The sequence below is a fragment of the Puma concolor genome, chromosome A1 (genome assembly GCF_028749965.1).
Source record: "Puma concolor isolate L17-30 chromosome A1, mPumCon1.1.hap2, whole genome shotgun sequence".
NCBI classification, from domain to species: domain Eukaryota; kingdom Metazoa; phylum Chordata; class Mammalia; order Carnivora; family Felidae; genus Puma; species Puma concolor.
In genome coordinates, this window is record NC_141667.1 from 44,247,938 (window position 1) to 44,266,835 (window position 18,898).

Consider the following 18,898-nt stretch of genomic DNA (forward strand, 5'->3'; position numbering starts at 1 on the left):
CGCTCTCACTCACAAGGTAGAAGAGACACCATTGAACCTTAGGATCCTTACATTTATTTCATAAGTCACAAAGCGTGTTTGCATGCATTATCTCTCCACCGTTGAGGTAGGCAGGGCAGGCCCTAGAAGCTCATCTAAGAGACGTGGAACCTGGGACCTAGGGAGGCTCCATCACTTAGCTGCCAAAACATAGCTATTTAGTGCCTGACCTCAGACGGGAACTAAGTTTCCCGATGTCATACTGTCGCTTGGATCCCATAAACAAACTCACTTCTTTTAGGCTTAACAGCACATTTAGGTCTTCAGAAGGCTTCTTTGACATGAGAATGTATTACAGATCTTCCAGGAAGTTGATCACCCTACAGCAAACTCAAGCCAAGAGAGTACTTTTACTCCTAAGGGCAAAGTTACAGGAAAGCTGGGGTCACTGGGAAGAGGCTTGAAAACAGCTGTAATTAGAAAAAAAGCTGTGTAGTACTGTGCTGTTCTACCGCACGGGTTCTGTTTCTACCGCATTCTAGCTGAGTGACCATTAACCATTTTTATTCCCCCTGAGATTCTGTTTTCTTAATTATAATATGTGGGTACTATAAAATATATACTTCACAAGTTTGGTGTTGGATATAAATCACTTAGCAGCAATTAGCACATAGTAATGAGACAGTAAATGTAAACATTGTTGCTATTATTATTATTATTATTTACTAAATGTATGGAGTCCTAATCTATTAATAATAAGAAGTGAGTGTTCTGGCTGGCTTCTATGACTGCACTCTTTAGTTTTGTTCTGTTACTATCTGTACAATAGGAGAGAGAAGGTGATGCAAGTAAATTATCTCTTAAGATTCCCTTTGTTCTTGGGGCGCCTGGGTGGCTCCGTCGGATAAGCGTGTGACTTCAGCTCAGGTCATGATCTCACGGTTCGTGGGTTTGAGCCCCGTGTTGGGCTCTGTGCTGACAGCTCAGAGCCTGGATCCTGCTTCTGATTCTGTGTCTCCCTCCCTCTCTCTCTCTCTGCCTCTCTCCTGCTCATACTCTCTCTCTCTCTCAAAAAGAAATAAACATTAAAAAAAAAAATTGCAAAAAAAAAGATTCCCTTTGTTCTTCTATGTAAAGATTCTGAGTCTTTAACATTGAATTCTAAGGTTCCATTTACTGTTGAAGAATCTGTAAGTATTTGTTTCAGGATTCTGTGAGGTTAAGATTCTGTGACTCTGAGATTCTCTTTCTAGGATTCCAAGATCCCGTGACTCACTCGAAATTCTATTGAAACATTCCATTTCCATGGAATGAAGGCTCTTCTTATAAGCCTGGAAGCTTACTAATAGAAGCTCATTATTCTTGTGGATTTTCCTTAAAATAGCACTTCTTCAGAAATTCCTTCCTAGTCCTTTCTCCAGAGCACTTTTCTATTTATTTATTTATTTATTTTATTTATTTTTATTTATTTTATTTTATTTTTTTATTATTTTTTAAAAAAAATTTTTTTTTCAACGTTTATTTATTTTTGGGACAGAGAGAGACAGAGCATGAATGGGGGAGGGGCAGAGAGAGAGGGAGACACAGAATCGGAAACAGGCTCCAGGCTCTGAGCCATCAGCCCAGAGCCCGAAGCGGGGCTCGAACTCACGGACCGCAAGATCGTGACCTGGCTGAAGTCGGACGCTTAACCGACTGCGCCACCCAGGCGCCCCTATTTTTATTTATTTTAGAGAGAGAGAACACAAGCAGGGGAGGGGCAGAGGGAGAGATGGTGCAATGATCTTAAGCAGGCTCCCTGGTCAGCTCAGAACCCTAAGCGGGGCTCGATCCCACCACCCTGGGATCATGACCTGAGCCAAAATCAAGAGTCAGATGCACAGTCAAGGTTCAGCCAACTGAACCAACCAGGCACCCCCTCCAGTGCACTTTATACATCCCTCCCCATTATCTCTCCTAGGATCCTACTTTCCCATCACAACACTGTCCTAACTGGTGGTTAGATCATTATTTGTGTGATTTTGGCTATCTGTCTCCATTGCTTGGTAAAGTAGATTCTCAATAAATATTTGATGGATGAAACAGATGAATGAATGAATAAATACTGCAGTTCAGAGCTTCTGTGAGTACCAATTCCCCAAGGCCTACTATTCCAGAATCTCCCCACCTCCCATCCCCAGCCCACCGGTGGCTGACACCCAGGAAGGGAATGACCTTTCTAATTCTATGATGTTGTCTGGCATGTTTGCACAGCGCCCCCTCTGCTCCCCACTCCTCCTTATTTGCCCCTTTGGGCCCTTGGGTTAAAGAGAAGGCTGTCTCTGCTTCTGAAACCAGGCTGGAGCAGCTCATTTATTCATTCAGCAGGTGTTTGTCTAGTGCCCACAAAGTACCAGGCACTGTGCTGGGGGACTGGGATAAGGGCTGAGCAATACAGACCTGGTCCCAGCTTTCACAGAGCTCACGCCCTACAGAGTGGGAGCCAGACATTCATGACGCAATCACACAAATTCCCATAAATAACAACCTGTGTTAAGTGCTGTGGAACAGAGGGGAACGGGGTGCTCCAAGAGCGTCTGGTAGCCAGCAGTCCAAACCCAGGACGTTGGGTTCCAGTCCGCCATGGGCGTTCTCTAGGGCCTTGGGCTGGGCTGCACGGACACTCTGTGAAATCTCTCCCCTGGGGAACAATCAGTGAGAACTTGGGTTCAAAGTGGTGGGGCCCTGCCCTGCTCCCAGCACCTCCCTTGAGAGCACTCTGCCCACGTGGCTGGAAGCTACACCATCACTTCTCAGAGCGCTTCCACTCCTTGAAGGACTGGGTCACTGAAAAGAGGAGGTTAAGGCTCTGCGAGGCCAGAGCTCTAAGTGTCCAACACCTTCCTTAAACGGATGGGGAAACTGAGGCCCAAAGAGAAGAGGCTGATCAAGGTCATACAGCAAGTGGCAAGGTGAGAATGGGGCCCCAAGCGCCCGGGCTCTCCATTCTCTGCTGCTTCCCACCCATCACACTACCTTCCAAGAATGCCCATTGAGTTTGTACAGAGGGAATCCTGTTTCAACCAGAAGCCAGGAGGCTTTCCACCTGCTTACAACCAGTAATTAGCAGGTACACAAAACTTCAGCAAGAGGCTTACGCCTACATTTGGAGGGACTTGCCTGGTGGTGTTTACTTAGTCACAAACATGGATGAGTGAGAGTACATCCAGTCACGTGCCTGTGTTGCATACCATTCTTTCATTTTTTTTTTTAACGTTTATTTATTTTTGAGACAGAGAGAGACAAAGCATGAACGGGGGAGGGTCAGAGAGAGGGAGACACAGAATCCGAAACAGGCTCCAGGCTCTGAGCTGTCGCACAGAGCCTGACACGGGGCTCGATCATGACCTGAGCCGAAGTCGGCCGCTCAACCGACTGAGCCACCCAGGCGCCCACCATTCTTTCATTTAACAAGCATTTTCTTCAAGGAAATGTAGCTATTTGAGCCTTGAAGGGCTAGTTCTTGCTCTTTGTAGCATTGTTTCCAATAGCAAAAATGGAACCAGGTTACATGTCCTCTCCTAAGGGAATAATAAACAGGAGAGCCAAGCCATAGAATATTATGTAGTGCTTTAAAAAGTATAAAGGTAGGTCCATATAGGGGGCCACGGAACATTGTTGAGTTCAGAAAAAAGCAAGTCTAAGAAAACTATTTGCGGTGTAAAACCATCTACAGAAAAACAAATTCACCAAACAATCCTTCGTTTCCCTGTGGATACACATATGCTTATGTCAATGCAGAAAAAGATCTAGAACACACACCCAGGCGGTAACCCCTGAGGAAAGCGGGGGGGGGGGGGGGTGCGGGGTGGGGAGGAGTGGGAAGGAGGGTCAAAGGGAACTTAAGCTTCACGTGGAATATTTTTTGAGAATGAATCTTATTTACATCTTATTTAGTTCAGAAAATTATTTTTTTAATGTTTATTAATTTTTGAGAGAGAGAGAGAGAGAGAGAGAGAGAGAGGCAGAGTGCGAGCCGGGGAGGGGCAGAGAGAGAAGGAGACACAGAATCTGAAGCAGGCTCCAGGCTCTGAGCCATCAGCACAGAGCCGACGCGGGGCTCGAACCCACGGACCGTGAGATCGTGACCTGAGCCGAAGTCGGACGCATAACCGACTAAGCCATCCAGACGCCCCCAGAAAATTATTTTTTATAAATACCAACCTTTAGAGCAAGAGTTGACCAACGTTTTCTGCAACGGGCCAGGTGGTAAATATTTTGGGCTCTGTGGGCCACGCATCTCTGTACACAGCTGGGTGGTGGTGTAAAAGCAGCCTCAGACAGTACGTACCGGAGTGAGTGTGGCCGTTTTCCAATACTGCTTGATTCACGGACACTGAAATTTGACTTTTATATCATTTCCGTGTATCGCCAAATATGGATTTTTAGCTATTTAAAAATGAGAAGTGCCTACTTTGGCTGCGTGTACACTTGAAACTGGGACTCGTGAAGGTTCCATATGTATATTTTTTTCAATGTGAAGCCATTCTTTGCTCAGGGCTGTGGAGAAGTGGGCTGCAGCCCACGGCTTTGGTCCTGCCAGCCCCTGCTTTAGGTCTGGTTCAGGCCTCACCCCCTCCTTGCCACACTCACCTGCTGTGTCCTCAAGTAGTCCTGTCCTTCAGGCCCTGTCATGACCCTTCTGTGACCTTCAGCGGCCCCTCCGGCTGCCTCCCAGCTCTCCCCGTCTGCCCTTGAGGACACTCCCCTCCTGGCTGCACAATTGTTTTTTTCCTGAGCAGGGCTCTGAATAGCTCCATTCACCTTGGGGGGGGGGGGGAACCCAGAGAAAGGAATTTTGTTTGGAGACCTAGAGAAGTCAGGACTTTGATTTACCATTGAAATCAGGCCCCCTCGCTTCTCCCCCCGCCCCCCCCCACCCCCATCCCTCGTCCCTGGCCACTTCCCTGCTCACACGGCCCCAGCAGTCTCTCCCCTGCAGTCTCTGTGCCACATCACCTTGGCTCTAGTTCTCTGCACAATGGTCTCCCGAGCCTGCTGCTGGCTGTCCTGGTGCCTGCTCATCTGTGTCATTTCAGGTATGGACATCAATCTCGAATCTTTTTATTCCCCGGGGGTCCTGAGACCCCCCCCCCCCCCTTGTCTCTGCCTTTCCCAGGAGTACCCTGTTCACAGCATGGTGGGGACGGGGACAGTGAGCACTGGAACCCCTAAGCTCAGCTTATCCACGGGCTGTCTGTGCCGCCTCGGCAGGGTCTCCTCTCTGAGCTCAGCTCCCCCATCTGCACAACGACAAGGATGGACTGCGTGATCTTGCAAACCCCTTCCACACCCCTGTGTGTTACATGACCTAAGTTACGGGAAACAATCTGCACAGCTCCCGGGTGCCCGCTACTTTTCAGCTCAGATCGTTGTCATCACCCCCAGGTCCCGAGATGAGACTTGACATCTTCACGACTTTTCCTGGGTGACTTGTTGGCTTGGCAAACCCAGAAGCTGCAAAGCTAAGGATGTCTAGATGGCTCCCAGAGAGCCACTACCCCCACAGCCCAGCGGTGCTCATGCTGGGAGGTGGAGCCTCTCCTGAGGAAGATGTGTTTGCAGCACCCTCCTGGAGGTCCTTTGGGGCCCTGATTCTGCCAGCACAGCCCCAGCTGGGGGGGGTGGGGGGCACTCTAACCCAGCCCATGGTTGGATTTCAACTCCAGATCATCCAGATCAAATAGGATGCCAGACACAGAACCCAGAGATACCTCCAGCCGGCTGCTCTAACGACAGACTATCAATGAGGGCGATCAGAGAACCAGCAGGTACCCCACACCCTCTCTTATCCTGCCCTCTGATTGGCTTGCTTCTGCTTCCTGGAAGGACTCTATCTATGGAAGTCTGGCTTTGAAAGCCTTGGCTTTACATTTGCATTTGAAAAAGCTTACTATTTGTGGTAGGCAGAAAAACAGCCTCCCGAGATGTCTGAGATGTCTCTGTCCTTATCCCCAGAACCTTACAAGGCAAAGAGGCATTAAGGCTGGAAATGGAATCAAGGTTGCGAATCAATTGACCTTAACGTAGGGAAGTGGTCCTGATTATACATTCATTCAGGTGACCCAATGTAATTCCATGGGGCGCCTGGGTGGCTCAGTCGGTTAAGTGTCTGACTTCGGCTCAGGTCACGATCTCACAGTTCGTGAGTTCGAGCCCCGCGTCGGGCTCTGTGCTGACAGCTCAGAGCCTGGAGCCTGCTTCACATTCTGTGTCTCCTTCTCTCTCTGCCCCTTCCCTGCTCATGCTGTGTCTCTCTCTGTCTCAAAAATAAATAAACATTAAAAAAATTTTTTTTAAAAAGCCTCCTTGAAACTACAGGAGGGACTCAGAGGAAGAGGCAGGGCCACGGAGGTGCTGGCTCGAGGAAGATTCCATCCAATAGTGCTGGCTTTGAAGATGGATAAATGGGGCCATAAGCCAAGGAATCTGGGCAGCTTCTAGAAGCCAGAAAACGGAAGGAAACAGATTTTCTAAGAGTCTGCAGGACTGCATCCTGCAGACACCTTGATTTTAGCCAGCGAGACCCACTTTAGACTTCTGACCTTCAGAATCGTAAGACGATAGATAAATTGATGGTTTTTTTTTTTTAAATGTTTATTTATTTTTGAGAGAGAGAGATCAGGCTAGGAGGAGAGAGAGAGACAGACAGACAGACAGACAGAGGATCCGAAGTGGGTTCTGTGCTGACAGCAGACCGCCTGATGCAGGGCTCGAACTCACAAACCACGAGATCATGATCTGAGCTGAAGTCTGAGGCTTAACCAACTGAGGCCACCCAGGTGCCCCTAAATTTGTGCTGTTTTAAACTACTAAGTCTGTGGTAATTTGTTACAGGGACAATAGGAAATGATACACTATTCTTGACAACAGCAATTTATTGAGCTTCTGTTATAAGCCAGGCACTGCACTCAGTGTTTCACATATATTATCTCATTTAATATGATAACAGTCCTGCAAGGCAGGTGTTTTTGTTCCCATTTCTTAAATGAAGAAAATGGGGCTCAGAGAAATTATATGACTTGGCTAAGGTCACACAGCTAGCTTGTAGTAAAGATTCAAAGCCTAGCTCTAAACCACTGGCTCTAAAGTCCATCTTCTATGAACTCACCCAGGCTCCCCACCCCTTGTCTGGAGTGGCCTAGATAACTCCTTAGAGAATCTTTGTTTTAGATGCCAGACTGCAGTGTTCTAGGTCACCTCAATAATATACTGAGCCTAGCTGTTCTCTCTGAGGCTTAGTTTCTCAACCTGTAAAAAGGGGATGATAATGCTTGCTGGGGACACTTTTTGGGCTATAGCAAGGATTAAACCAGACAGTGACTTGGAAAAATTGTCTGTGAACTAAGTGCTCTCCCGTGTAAGAAATTCAGAATAAACCTACTGCCAAACTAGCACAACTTCCCCAAACCATTGCAGTACCCTATCCCTCCAGGGCCAGGCAAGGCCCCCAGGATAGATGTCCCCACCAGGGAGACCTTTTACATCGTTGTGAAATAATAGAAAATAAATATATTGATCTTCGCCCCTAGTTCCTGGCACAGGGCTCCTAAAACCTTTGCAATTTCCTAAGTGGTAAGAACACTAGGAACATGTTTTGTTCTAATATTTGCCCTTGACCCTGGTTCCTGACATAGAGTTCCTAAATCTGTTGGAATTTCCTGGGTGATAGGAGTGGCTTTTGTTCTAATGAGGTGACTGCCGGTGGACTCCTGGAGAGCTTCAGGGTGGGGGCTGGACACCAGAAAGATCTAGCCATGAATAGAAGCTTGGAACTTTCAGGGCCACCTCGCATCCCCCAGAAGGGGGAGAGAAAGGGTCTGGAAACTGAGATGATGATGGATCGTGCCTCTGTGATGGAGCCTCCATAAAAACCCCCAAAGGGTGGGGTTTGGAGAGCCTCCGGGTTGCTGAACACATGGAGGTTCTGGGAGACTGGTGCACTGGGAGGGGCCGTGGAAGCTCCACGCCTCCTCCCGCACCCCTTGTCCTACGAACCCCTTCCACCTGGATGTTCATCTCTCCCCTTTGTCATCCCCTTGTATAATAAACCAGTAAACATAAGTGTTCCCCTGAGTTCTGTAAGCTACGCTAGTGAATTATTGAGCCCAAGTTGGGGGGTCATGGGAACCCCAATTTATAGCCAGTCGGTCAGAAGCACAAGTGACAACCTGGGACTTGAGATTGGCATCTGAAGTGGGGGGAAGGGCAGTCTTGGGGACCTTAAGCTGGGGGGTCTGATTCTCTTTCCAGGCAAATAGTGTTAGACCTGACTTAAGTTATGCAATACCCAGATGGTGTCTCGGAGAACTGCTTGGTGTGGAAACCCCCTCCCCCAATCTGGTGTCAGAAGTCTTGTGAGTGTGGTAGTCGTGTGAGTGTAAATGACACACACACAAGAGATGTGTAGTTTTTTCTTAACAGTTGTGAAAAACAGAGGACTCAGGTTTAAACGTGGTGGTTTGGTTTCTTTCTTTATCTTGTCTTGTTTTTACCCATTGGTACCTGTGTGTGTTGATGATGGTGGTTTGGGGCCATTAAAAAAAAAAAAAAAAAAAAGACAATCGCTAAACTCCATTGGGATCTTTTCTGTTGCTGCTGTCCAAACATTATATCCACCGCTTGCCCCTGTCCCCTGCTCCCCCATGATGGATGGGGTAGCCTGAGGCTTTTGGAACTGGTGAAATAACCCATCATGTGGGAGGTTTTTTAAGTTTATTTATTTATTTTGAGAAAAAGAGAGAGAGAGAGAGAGAGCACAAGCGGGTAAGTAGGCTCTGAACTGTCAGCACAGAGCCTGACGCGGGGCTCAAACTCACAAACTGTGGGATCATGACCTGAGCGGAAATCAAGAGTTGGACGCTTACCCGGCTGAGCCGCCCAGGCGCCCCTGACTGTGATGGTTTAAGAAGAGGTGTGTGATGTGTGTCAGACTGGAAGCAAGAAGACCGGTTGGGTTCCTACATCAGCAGACTAGATGAGATCTGACCAGGATTTGGACGGTGTGGTGACAGCAGTGGGCACGACGAGAGATTGTGTCTGGGAACTATCAGGACGGAGAGTAAAGAGCCTCAGAACTTGGTACGAATTGCACAGCCCTCTCTGTTGAAGAGAGGGTTGGGCTCTGGGGTAGAAGGCAGGCACAGGACATGACTGCTTCCTCTTCCACAGGGAAGAAAAGTTAGATCAGTGGTAAGAGCTGAAGATAGTGGGTCTGAAAGGTCTTTTTAGCAGTCACAGCCATTCAGCCCTAAGATATGCTGCCGGGGGTGCCTGGGTGGCTCAGTCGGTCAAGCGTTCGTTCGATTTCAGGTCAGGTCATGGTCTCACGGTGCGTGAGTTCGCGCCCCGCGTCGGACTCTGTGCTGACAGCTCAGAGCCTGGAATCTGCTTCAGATTCTGTGTCTCCCCCTCTCTCTGCCCCTCCCCTGCTCATGCTCTGTCTCTGTCTCTCAATAATAAATAAATGTTAAGGGGGAGTGGGAGGGAGGGGAAAGTGGGTGATGGGCATTGAGGAGGGCACCTGTTGGGATGAGCACTGGGTGCTGTATGGAAACCAATTTGACAATAAATTTCATATTAAAAATTTTTTTTAAAAAAAGATATGCTGCCGGTGAAGCTACCGTGGGTTCTGGAGCCAGACTGACCTGGGTCAGAGTTACAGGTCTCCCACTCCTTGGCACAGTACCGGGGGAAAGTGAGCTTCTGTGAGCCCCAAAGTCCTCATCTGTAAAATGAGAAAAATACTTTGCATTCACTAAGAGGATGAAATAAAAAATATATATATAGACAGGGACAGGTGCTATCCCAGAAACACTGCAGGCACCATCAGTGGTAGCTCTGGAGTGGCCTACATAACTCCCTAGGGAATCTTTGTTTTTAGATGCCAGACTGCATTTATTTATTTATTATTTAATAATGCTAACTACTGAGCTCCCCTTCAGTAGACATACCTAAGTGCAGATTAAGTGACCTCTTTTGGAGCATGCTCTAGAAGGGTTTGAAATATTGGTAGCCACTTAGATAAGAAAGTGTATGAGTTCCTCTCCATGGCCCCCCCACTCCCCGCAGTTCCATTTCGAAGGAACTCATTCTAAGGAAGCAATCTGATCAAAGGTGTGTAAGATGATTATTGCAGAACTATTTTGGCTGAGAATGCAGAAAACCCCAAATGCCCAACAATGAAGAAATGAGTCATCATACATCCCTACCATGAAATACCAAGCAAATTGTTTGGAATATTTTAGTATACATGTTTATTGACATGGAATGATAATCACAACATATTACTAAGTGAAAATGTAGGTTATTAAAAATATGTGTTATCCTGTTCCATTTTATTTTTTGACCATTTCTTCAAAATATGTGCATTAAAAATGGAAAATTGGAAAAATATGCTTTAAATACTCATGGTGGTTATCTCTGGATGGTAAGTTTTGGGGCAAATTTAACCCTTTTTCTCAGGGTTGTCTGTATTTTGTCATAGAGTGAGGATTACCTTTGTAGTAGTAATAAGCATAAAGGGTAACAGAGCTCTGAGGTTCTATCAACTGCTGGGGTGAGGAGAGGACCCCATTTGCGATGAACAGTGAAGGCTGGTGACCCCAAACCCACCCTGTCTCTCCACAGCTGAAGTCCAGGAGCATGGCAGAACTCCCAAGGCTCAGAAAAAGAGAGCCTTCAAAGCAGCCAGCCCTGGAGACGTGAAGCCCCCAGGAGCCCCAGGTGGGAAAAAACCCAAAGCAGACCTCAGCCAGAAGACCCTGGAGATGGAGGCTGCAGCCCCAAGCCTCCCAGCCTCCTCCATTCTGACCCTGGTGTTAGGGAGGGGCCGCTTCCAGAAGGTGGGGGACTCTCTCAGCCTGCGGGCTGGGGATCCCCTGGAGCTTCGCTGCCGGGGGAAGGTGGTCCACTGGAGGGTGCCTGTATACCTGGAAGAGGAGGGCAAGGAACGCCTGAGGTATGCGATGGAGTAGCTCCTCTGACTACCGGCATCTGAAAGAAACAGTGAGATGGGCTCACGAGACCCACCAGTTGCGGAGTGGTTTAACAGAATGAGAGCCATGGCTTCCCACAATCCGGGATGTCAATTCTGGGGGCAGCAAATGGTGCCTGCAGGGAGAAAGGTGGCAGTAGTACGGGGGACAGGCTGTCTGACCTAGCTGTGCCGGAATGTTGGGCTGAGACGCCCTTATGTCAGGGACGCCGTCATAGGGGAGGCAGAAATGAAGGCAGAGTTGACCCCACCAGCATCGCTCACCCCAGGTCCAGAAGAAAATCAGGCAGAGGCTGGGACATAAAAGGGTTCAGGAGATTTGTCCGCCTTCTCTCAATTCAGCCTCTTAGGGTGAGATTTCCTGGAACCCTGCCTCCTTTAGGGGGTAGAGTCGCTTAGAGGGCATTTACTGGCCTGAAGAGCGAGACACAGGGAAGGAGCCAAGGACAACAAAGGAGTTTGGGGGATGCCGTTTGCGATGCCATTTGCAACGCAAGGACAAGGTCTGTGAGGGATAGATGGACCAATCAGAAGATGTGCATGAGGCCAGAGAGACAGGCGAGCAATCAGCAAACCCTTACAGCCTAAGTGGGGAAGGGAGAAGACTGAGTGGGCCATGTGATGGAAGCTGGGGAGGGGGACTCTCAGACGACTCCACGCTGCTCGCTAGGTGTCCCAGGCCATCCCCGTCTCCTGCCTGCCTCACCCTGGCCCAGCCCCACACCTGTCTTTCAGAATCAAGCACTTCAGCCATCACAGCCAGCTGCAGCTGGTCAACTCCACGAGCGCGGACACGGGGGAATACAGCTGCTGGGCTCAGCACTGCCAGGATGGCGAGGGCGCAGAAGGCGAGGCCCGCAAGGGAAAGACCTTCATCTTCTTCACAGGTGCCCTGGAGTCAGGCCTCCAAGAACGTCAGTCAAAATGACAAAGCTGGAACTAGCAGGCTGGTCTTCAGCTGTCAGTCTTAGAAGCCCTTACCAGAGAGGAAAAAGCACCCCAGGGCAGGAATGGGCAGGGAAAGAGGGATTTGAAGTCCCCGAGACGGACCTCATGTTCATGGGCGGTGGTAGAGCATCAGGAAACAACTAATCTGTGCCAAGCTCATTCGTCTCTCTCCCTCCTTCCTTCCCAGACCCAGAGGAGCTCTTTGTCCCCACTGAGGATTATTATAAGGTGGTGCAGTTGCACAGCCATCAACCAGTCCTGCTTCCCTGCCAGGTGACCAACCCTCTGGCCCACGTGACACTGCATCGGGAGTTCCCCCCGGAGGAAGTCCCAGTGGATGGGATAGACATCTCCTTTGACGTGAAGAAGGGCTTCACCATCCACCGGCCCCGAGCTTCCTTGGCTGGAGCCCTCTTCTGCTTGGCCAGCCTGGGTGGCTTGAGACAAATCTCTACCAAGTACATGCTGATCTACATCAAGTGTGCGTGGGCCTAGGGCTGGGGTGGGCGGGGCGAGGGAGGATATGGGGAGAGATACCTCTTAGGGACTTCAGATTTGAGTTCTCTGGATCACGGAACGCTGAACAACCAACCAGCTTTCAAGAACACCCCACGTAGTCAACCATCTTGTCCAGACAGGCAGCCAGTCAGCCAGCCATTGATTGACACTGCATCAGTGCAGGCTTTCTGTCCATCCACTCATTCTCAATCATGTCACACTATTCCATCCATCCATCTGCCCTCAAGCCAACCATTCCATTCATCCATCCTCCATTAGATCACCGGTTCCATCATCTACCCATCCCCTATCAATTCAAGCACCCCAACCATTCCCCTCTGGGACCTTACTCATTCTACCCATTCATTTCATTCAATGGTTCCAACAATCAGTTCAACATGTTTGTTCCCATTTCTCTCCCATCTTCTCCATGGCAGACCCGTCATCCTCCCCCAAACCCACCATCCAAGCTTCAGCAACATCAGTCCAACTGGGAGAGAACTTCAGTGTGACCTGCACGGCTCTGGGTGAGCCAGACATTGCTGTGGACTTTATCTGGGAATATCCAGGGCAGAAGGTAAGCCGAGGGTAAGAGGAGGCTGTGTGTGTGTGTGTGTGTGTGTGCGCGCGCGCTGATGGTGTGTTGGGCAGGAGCATGGGGGTGAGGAATTAGGAGGAGGATCAGGAGCGATCATGACAGAGTGGAACCACTGCTTGACTAAGATTCAGAGGAACCTGACACTGCTTCTCTGTGTGACCTTGGGCAAGTCACTTCCCTTTCCTGGGCCACAATTTCCTCATTTGTTAAATAGAGCTACTTCTCAGGCTACTGTATAAAATTCGTTCCTTTGTTAATTTATCCAATAATTACTGAGCACCCACCACAGGCCAGACACTGTGCTAAGTGCTGAGACCACAAGGATGAGGCGAAAAGAGATATGGCTTCTGCTGTCTGCAAGCTTACAGTGGCAAATGAACACGGTCATCAAGAGAATACTAAGTGCTACCCTGAGGATACGACAGGACGGATGCGATAGCACCTTAAGATAGAGTCAAGGAGTCTTCTCTGAGGTGACATTTGAGTTGAGACCAGACTGGCCCAAATCTCATGAGAACAGAGCCGAGGCAAGTGCTCAGTCCCCGTGGCCAGTGTGTGTATAATAAGAGATGAACAAAATACATTAGCAGCTGTCTCCTGGGCATCTGCCGTGGGCCAGACCTTCCTAAGGGGTTGTTGGAGAGGTGATAGTGATGTTCCTTCCTCTCAGAGAACTTAGCCCCACAGCCTGCAAACATCTGGAGAGCACCTGGGTCAAAAAGCAGATCCACCAGCATTGAAAACTTCAGGAATTCTTAAAAAGCCTTCCTGGAAGAGTGGGATTTGACATAAGCCTCTGAGGGTGGGCTGGACCCAGCAAAGACAAGGTGAAGGTGAGCTCCCCAGAGGCCTTAGGAGGGAACGAACGGGGGATAATCCTCCCATTTGTCAAAAATGGAAACTGAGACCCAGCAAGCGGTAAAGAACACACTCATGGTTGGGAGACATGGCTTCGCTGTGCTAGCATTTCCTCAAACATGTTCCTTGGAATGGTAGCATACCAGAAAGTCCAGCCCCAACCTCCCAATAAAGTGCTTTTAGGAAAACACTGCCTCTTATAACCATCGCCTACCTCGGAGATTCAAAACTCACATGCACATGTGACAGACTCAGTGGCCGGAGTCTCCCCAGTTTAATTTTACTTGACTCAGTGTTTCTCAAACAATTTTCATAATAGAACCCCACGTCCCCTTCTCTGGGGAGGCAGCACCCATTAACAACCCCACAAAACCAGAGTGCCGCAAAACCCACACCGCGGGGTGCTGCTCCCAGCCAAGTCACTTCCTGTGTCTCCTTGAGTGGGAGAGGAGACCCCAGCTTCTCCCCAGGGACTTGAGAAGCCCACATTTCCCACAAAGAACCTGGCCTTTCAGGTGCTCTGATATATGTGTGTGACCTTGGGCGAGTCACTCTCCCTTTCCCTGAAGGGACACAGTACCTCTTACTTGCCTGCTGGTGCCTAAGTCAGAGATGACACCTGGGGTAGCTGATGGACAGTTATGTTTTGTCCCTGCAGCTGGGCCGACCCCCCTACGTCAGCGAGTGGGCCAGTGTCGTTCGCCAAGAGGGCCAGGTACAGCAGGAGGTAGGGAGTACCCTGCATGTGGAAGAGGCCCGGGCTGGGGACTCTGGCATCTACACCTGCAGGGCTACCAACCTTCAGGGCACGGGGACTGCCACCACCCGCGTCCGTGTAACCAGAAGCTCTCATGTGTCCCCTGCCCCTTCCTAGCTCTGTCCCTGGCTGCAGGCATCCTGGTGTGGAGCAGCGGCCAGAAACGGGGGTAGGTAACTGTGTGAACCTTGGTGTTGTTATGCCAAGCCGTTGTCCCCTGCAGAGCGGAAAGAGCCTTTGCACTGACCCCTGAGACTCTGCCCACCCATACCTCTTCTAATGGCCAGCCATCACTCCAACATCGGGCCCCACTCCAAGGCTGGGCAAAGCTAGGGCCAGTGGGGTACCAGAAGTCCAGGAGGGAGTACAGAGTCACTGATGAGTCACCCAAGCCCAGACCATACTCCTCAATGATCCCTGCCACTGGCAAAGGTCCTCAGAGAGGAGCCACCTCCTCCCCGTTCCAGGAAAACACAGGGGCCAGATAAACACAATACCATTGTTTCCACGGCTTGTCTGCCCCAGTGTGAGGCCATGACCGCAGTTTGTCTCCTTGCATCCACCATAGGTTACTTGAGGGAAACCCTGCTCCCCATGACTTGCCCCTTCTCCAGCCCGGCCCCTCTCAATTAAAACCATGCTCTCTAAAGTGCATTCTGCAGCCTGAAGTGCTTAGGCTGGGGTAGAAAATTGGTCGCAGGAGTTTAGAAAATGCTGGACACTGCTTCCTTCTTGGAAATTTGTAGTGCACATTACCATATTAAAGGTTCTGAGCAGTCCTGCACTTTGCAGATCTGTTTAACTGGACTGAATCTAGAGTTTCTCAAATTACTTGGCCATCGATTCTTTTCTTGGTCATGCCTATTAATGTGCAATGAATGAGTGTATCCCAGACAAGCTTTGGGAAAAGTTGCATGAAGAACTATGTGTGCACTTCTCTCCAGAGCTGTTCCCAAGGCTCCCAGATAGATAACTTGTTTTCCTATGGCTGGAGAAACAGCTCAGCACTCCTCTAGCCCTACTAGGGGAGAAATGGAGAAACAGTCGCATCTGAACTCCCAGAACTACACATGGCTAAAGACCAGACCATATCCAGGGGAATAAAGAAGGCAGTCTGGGATCTGGGATGATGGAGGAAACCTCCGTTCTACTGGATTGTCTTTTCTTACTTGCTGGCCTGGGGCCTGGGGCTATTGCTGAGGGATCTCAGGCAAGGCCCTCTGGCTCCTGTGATCTGTTTGCTCTGCTGCTGAAGAGGGATAAGAACCGGCTTCAAGGATCCTAGGCAGATGAGAGGAGGGAAGTGTAGCTGAGAGCACTGAGTTAAAATGCTCTGCGCAGGGGAGGGGTTATCATGATGGCATCCAGATGACCGGAAGCTTCCTGAGAAGAACAGTAAACCCACGGACGGTCTGGGCTGGACAGGCATGCTGAGTTTGGTTACTCTAGCTGCCCCTCTGCACGGATGGGGAAGCTGAGGGCCACATTCCGGGGTCCTGGCGCCTGGCATTAGGGGTGGTAGAAGGAGTCAAGACAGGGAGGAGTAAGAGAGGGACCGGAAGTGAGTGGGGCAGGTAGAGGTCAGAGGAGAAAGACTAAGTCACACATCTGACCCTTCCGGAGCCTGGGGAGAAAAACAAGCACAACACGCGAAGAGCTGGATGACAGAGGAGGTCCTAGTCCTTGTTTTGGGGGCCCCACTCCCCACTTTGGTTTCCTCGTCGGGATAGGGATGAGGTCCCAGCTCTGCGTGTACCCGGGTGTCACTGAGACTGAGGGACCAGGAGGGCTGAGGAGTTGCTCTGGCTTAACCCCTGGGCTGAGCAAGACTCCGGGACCGGGAGCAGTCGCCTGCCCCACACCAGCCCCAGCCCCAGCCCCAAGGGCCTCCAGTGACCCCCTTACCAGCGGCCCGCCTTTCCCTGTTGATTCCCAGGGTGTGGGCCACTTCCTTCCCGGTCCCCCAGCCCCTGGTCTGAGCCTCGCACCATCCTAGAATGGGGCACTGTAGTGACTCAAGTATCATTCGCTGGGTTCCCCTGGCTGTTTTAGAGGAGAGGTAACCTGAGGCTGAGGGAGGGCCCGACCAGAGGTGGGAACATCTCGGGGAGGGGGGGAGCTGACAAGTCAGGACCAGTGGGTTGTCACTTCTTCGTCAGATGGCCTCAGTGGCACCGGCTGCCCCTGGGAAAAGCTCGGGACTTCCCTGATTTGGACGGAGAGAACTGGGAGGGATGGAAGGACTCCTCTTTGCTTGTTTCCTGGGCCAACTCAGGGGAAGGTGCTTCTGGGGCCTCAAAGCCCGGTGGGTGATCCTGCAAGGCCCAAGCCCTCAGGGCTCCCTGGGCTCGCACCCTGGCTGCCCATCTCGCTCCTGCCCTCCGCCCCTCCTGGGCATGGAACGAGAGGCCCCCGCTGTCTTCTCTGGTAAATCCTCAAGAGGGCGCTGTGACCACAGGCGTCCTGGCCCTGCGTCCTAGCTGGCGAGGAAGGAGACCTCGGTGGGGGTGACTGAGGCCAGAGGGAAGGCGGGGGAGGCATCGGCCCCGAGGACCCGGTACAGCAGCTCCTCCTTCTCCTGCTGGAGCTGTCGCCGCAACTGGCACTCCTTCTCCAGGGCCTCGCGGGCGAGAAGCAGGTCCTCCGAGAGCTGCCTGTGGATGGAGATGGGCCGACGTCGCCAGGGGGAAGCAGCCCACAGCGGCCGCACAGACCAACCCATTCCTCTGGGAGGCCTTCCTCGGATGGGCCGCCAGCCCGCTCCAGGGCCCCCACCGCCCTGTCGTCCTGTCCTCTGCCTGTGTGCAGGAGGCCATTCATTCGATTGGCTGACAGTGGAGCCCGGCCCTCCCAGGCAGACAGCTCTGGGTTCAGATCCGCCCCACTAGTTAGCTGTGTAACCTTGGACAAGTTATTGACTCTTGACAAATTTCAGCATCCTCATGGGTACAATGGGACTGATCATAGGAGGACCCAGCTCTTTGAGTAATTATGACGATTAGGTGAGACCATATGTAAAGTATTCAATGAATTATGTCTGACCCATGAGGCAGGCTCTCATTTACTAAGCCTTTCGAACGAGTTCATTCATTCATGTACATTCATTCATTCATTAGGTCACCTCAGCTAGAAATTTCCTGTCCTCTCTTCCTGTGTTGGGCTTTGCCGTGGAGGCTGCTCAGCCAGGATGGGGACAGATACCAGTCAGGGCACTGAGACAGGTTTCTAGGCAGAGCTGGGTCCCTTGGGATTCTTGACTCCTATTTTCTTGACATTCCCCAGAAAGGCCTGGGCCTACCTGCCAATCCATTCCCCAGGCTTCTCAGAGACCCTCCTAAGTAGAGATTTTGGCCAAAAGGGTGGGGGTGGGAGGAGAGGAAGCAGGGAGGCAGCTACCTTGACATAACCATCTGGTTGCGGCCCCGGACATGGAGCTCCTCATTCTCCTGCTGCAAAGTGGTGATTTTTTCCTCCAACATCAGATTTTTTTCTTTCTGCAACACATCAGAAGGAGCTCAGAAAGCCACCCGACTCACATGGCACAGTGTGTTTCGTCACCTCCCTCTTATCTGTGGTCACTGAAAACACCGACTCATTCTGGACTAGATGTTACATTTCGTGAGGCAACGAGATTACTTAAAAAAATGTATGTAACTAAGGAGGAGACACAGGGTTGCCAACTTTCGATTTTGCCACATGAGATGTAGGAAAAGAACACAGCCACTCCCACGTAACATTTCCATCAGTTCATAAGAGAATGGATATTTTTGGTTCTCCCAAAGTCAGAAGGATATAATCTATATAAATAAAATTACGTGTGTCTGTTATACTATTCCACAAGCGTGGTTGAACAGAATTCCCAGGGACTCTCTGAGACGGGCCTGATTAGAATGTAGGCTGTGTGGTACACGCGGGTGGGGAGACTCCTTCCAGAGCAACATCATCTCTGTTTGGACTCAGCCCCGGGTTCCCAAGGCCTCCCTTCTCCTGGAGACAAAGCCATCTGTGTGCCCAACGCCCACCACTCCCCAGGCCTGTCCTCGCTCACTGTGGCCTCCTACGTCGGTCTGATTTTTCAGCCTTCTTCTTCCCCGGCCCCTGCCTGACAGGGGACATCTGCCAGCCCCTCCTGATTAGCCAGGTTACCTGCCCTGGTGTCACCCAAGCTAGAGAAACATGAATAGTCAAGAAAAGCACGGAGGCCCTATGAGAAGGAGCCACTGCT

The 18,898-nt window shown here is 50.5% G+C and overlaps 2 protein-coding genes across 2 annotated transcripts in view; one reads left to right on the forward strand and one right to left on the reverse strand.

Moving 5' to 3' along the window:
* The first annotated feature begins 4,895 nt into the window (after nt 1-4,895).
* On the forward strand, nt 4,896-15,480 carry LOC112860498 (platelet-derived growth factor receptor-like protein). Its single transcript, XM_086697465.1, has 5 exons — nt 4,896-5,057; nt 10,648-10,978; nt 11,750-11,901; nt 12,150-12,443; nt 12,898-15,480. Exons 1-5 carry the CDS (start codon nt 5,000-5,002, stop codon nt 13,050-13,052), a joined length of 990 nt encoding a protein of 329 aa, XP_086553591.1. The 5' UTR covers nt 4,896-4,999; the 3' UTR covers nt 13,053-15,480.
* Nucleotides 14,176-18,898, reverse strand: part of CCDC69 (coiled-coil domain containing 69) — a 34,398-nt gene continuing 29,675 nt past the window's right edge. The window contains exons 8-9 of the mRNA XM_025923798.2: nt 18,070-18,167; nt 14,176-17,327 (exon numbers count right to left, since the gene is read on the reverse strand). Of these exons, the coding sequence (XP_025779583.2) occupies nt 17,150-17,327; nt 18,070-18,167 (276 nt within the window). The 3' untranslated portion in view covers nt 14,176-17,149. The remainder of the gene's footprint in view (nt 17,328-18,069; nt 18,168-18,898) is intronic.

Bases quoted from the DNA above. Each gene is read 5' to 3' on its own strand.
- LOC112860498 (XM_086697465.1), top strand. From the start codon at position 5,000: ATGGTCTCCCGAGCCTGCTGCTGGCTGTCCTGGTGCCTGCTCATCTGT. The intron at 5,058-10,647 runs GTATGGACATCA...GTCTCTCCACAG, and splicing joins GCTCATCTGTGTCATTTCAG to CTGAAGTCCAGGAGCATGGC. The intron at 12,444-12,897 runs GTGCGTGGGCCT...TCTCCATGGCAG, and splicing joins CATGCTGATCTACATCAAGT to ACCCGTCATCCTCCCCCAAA.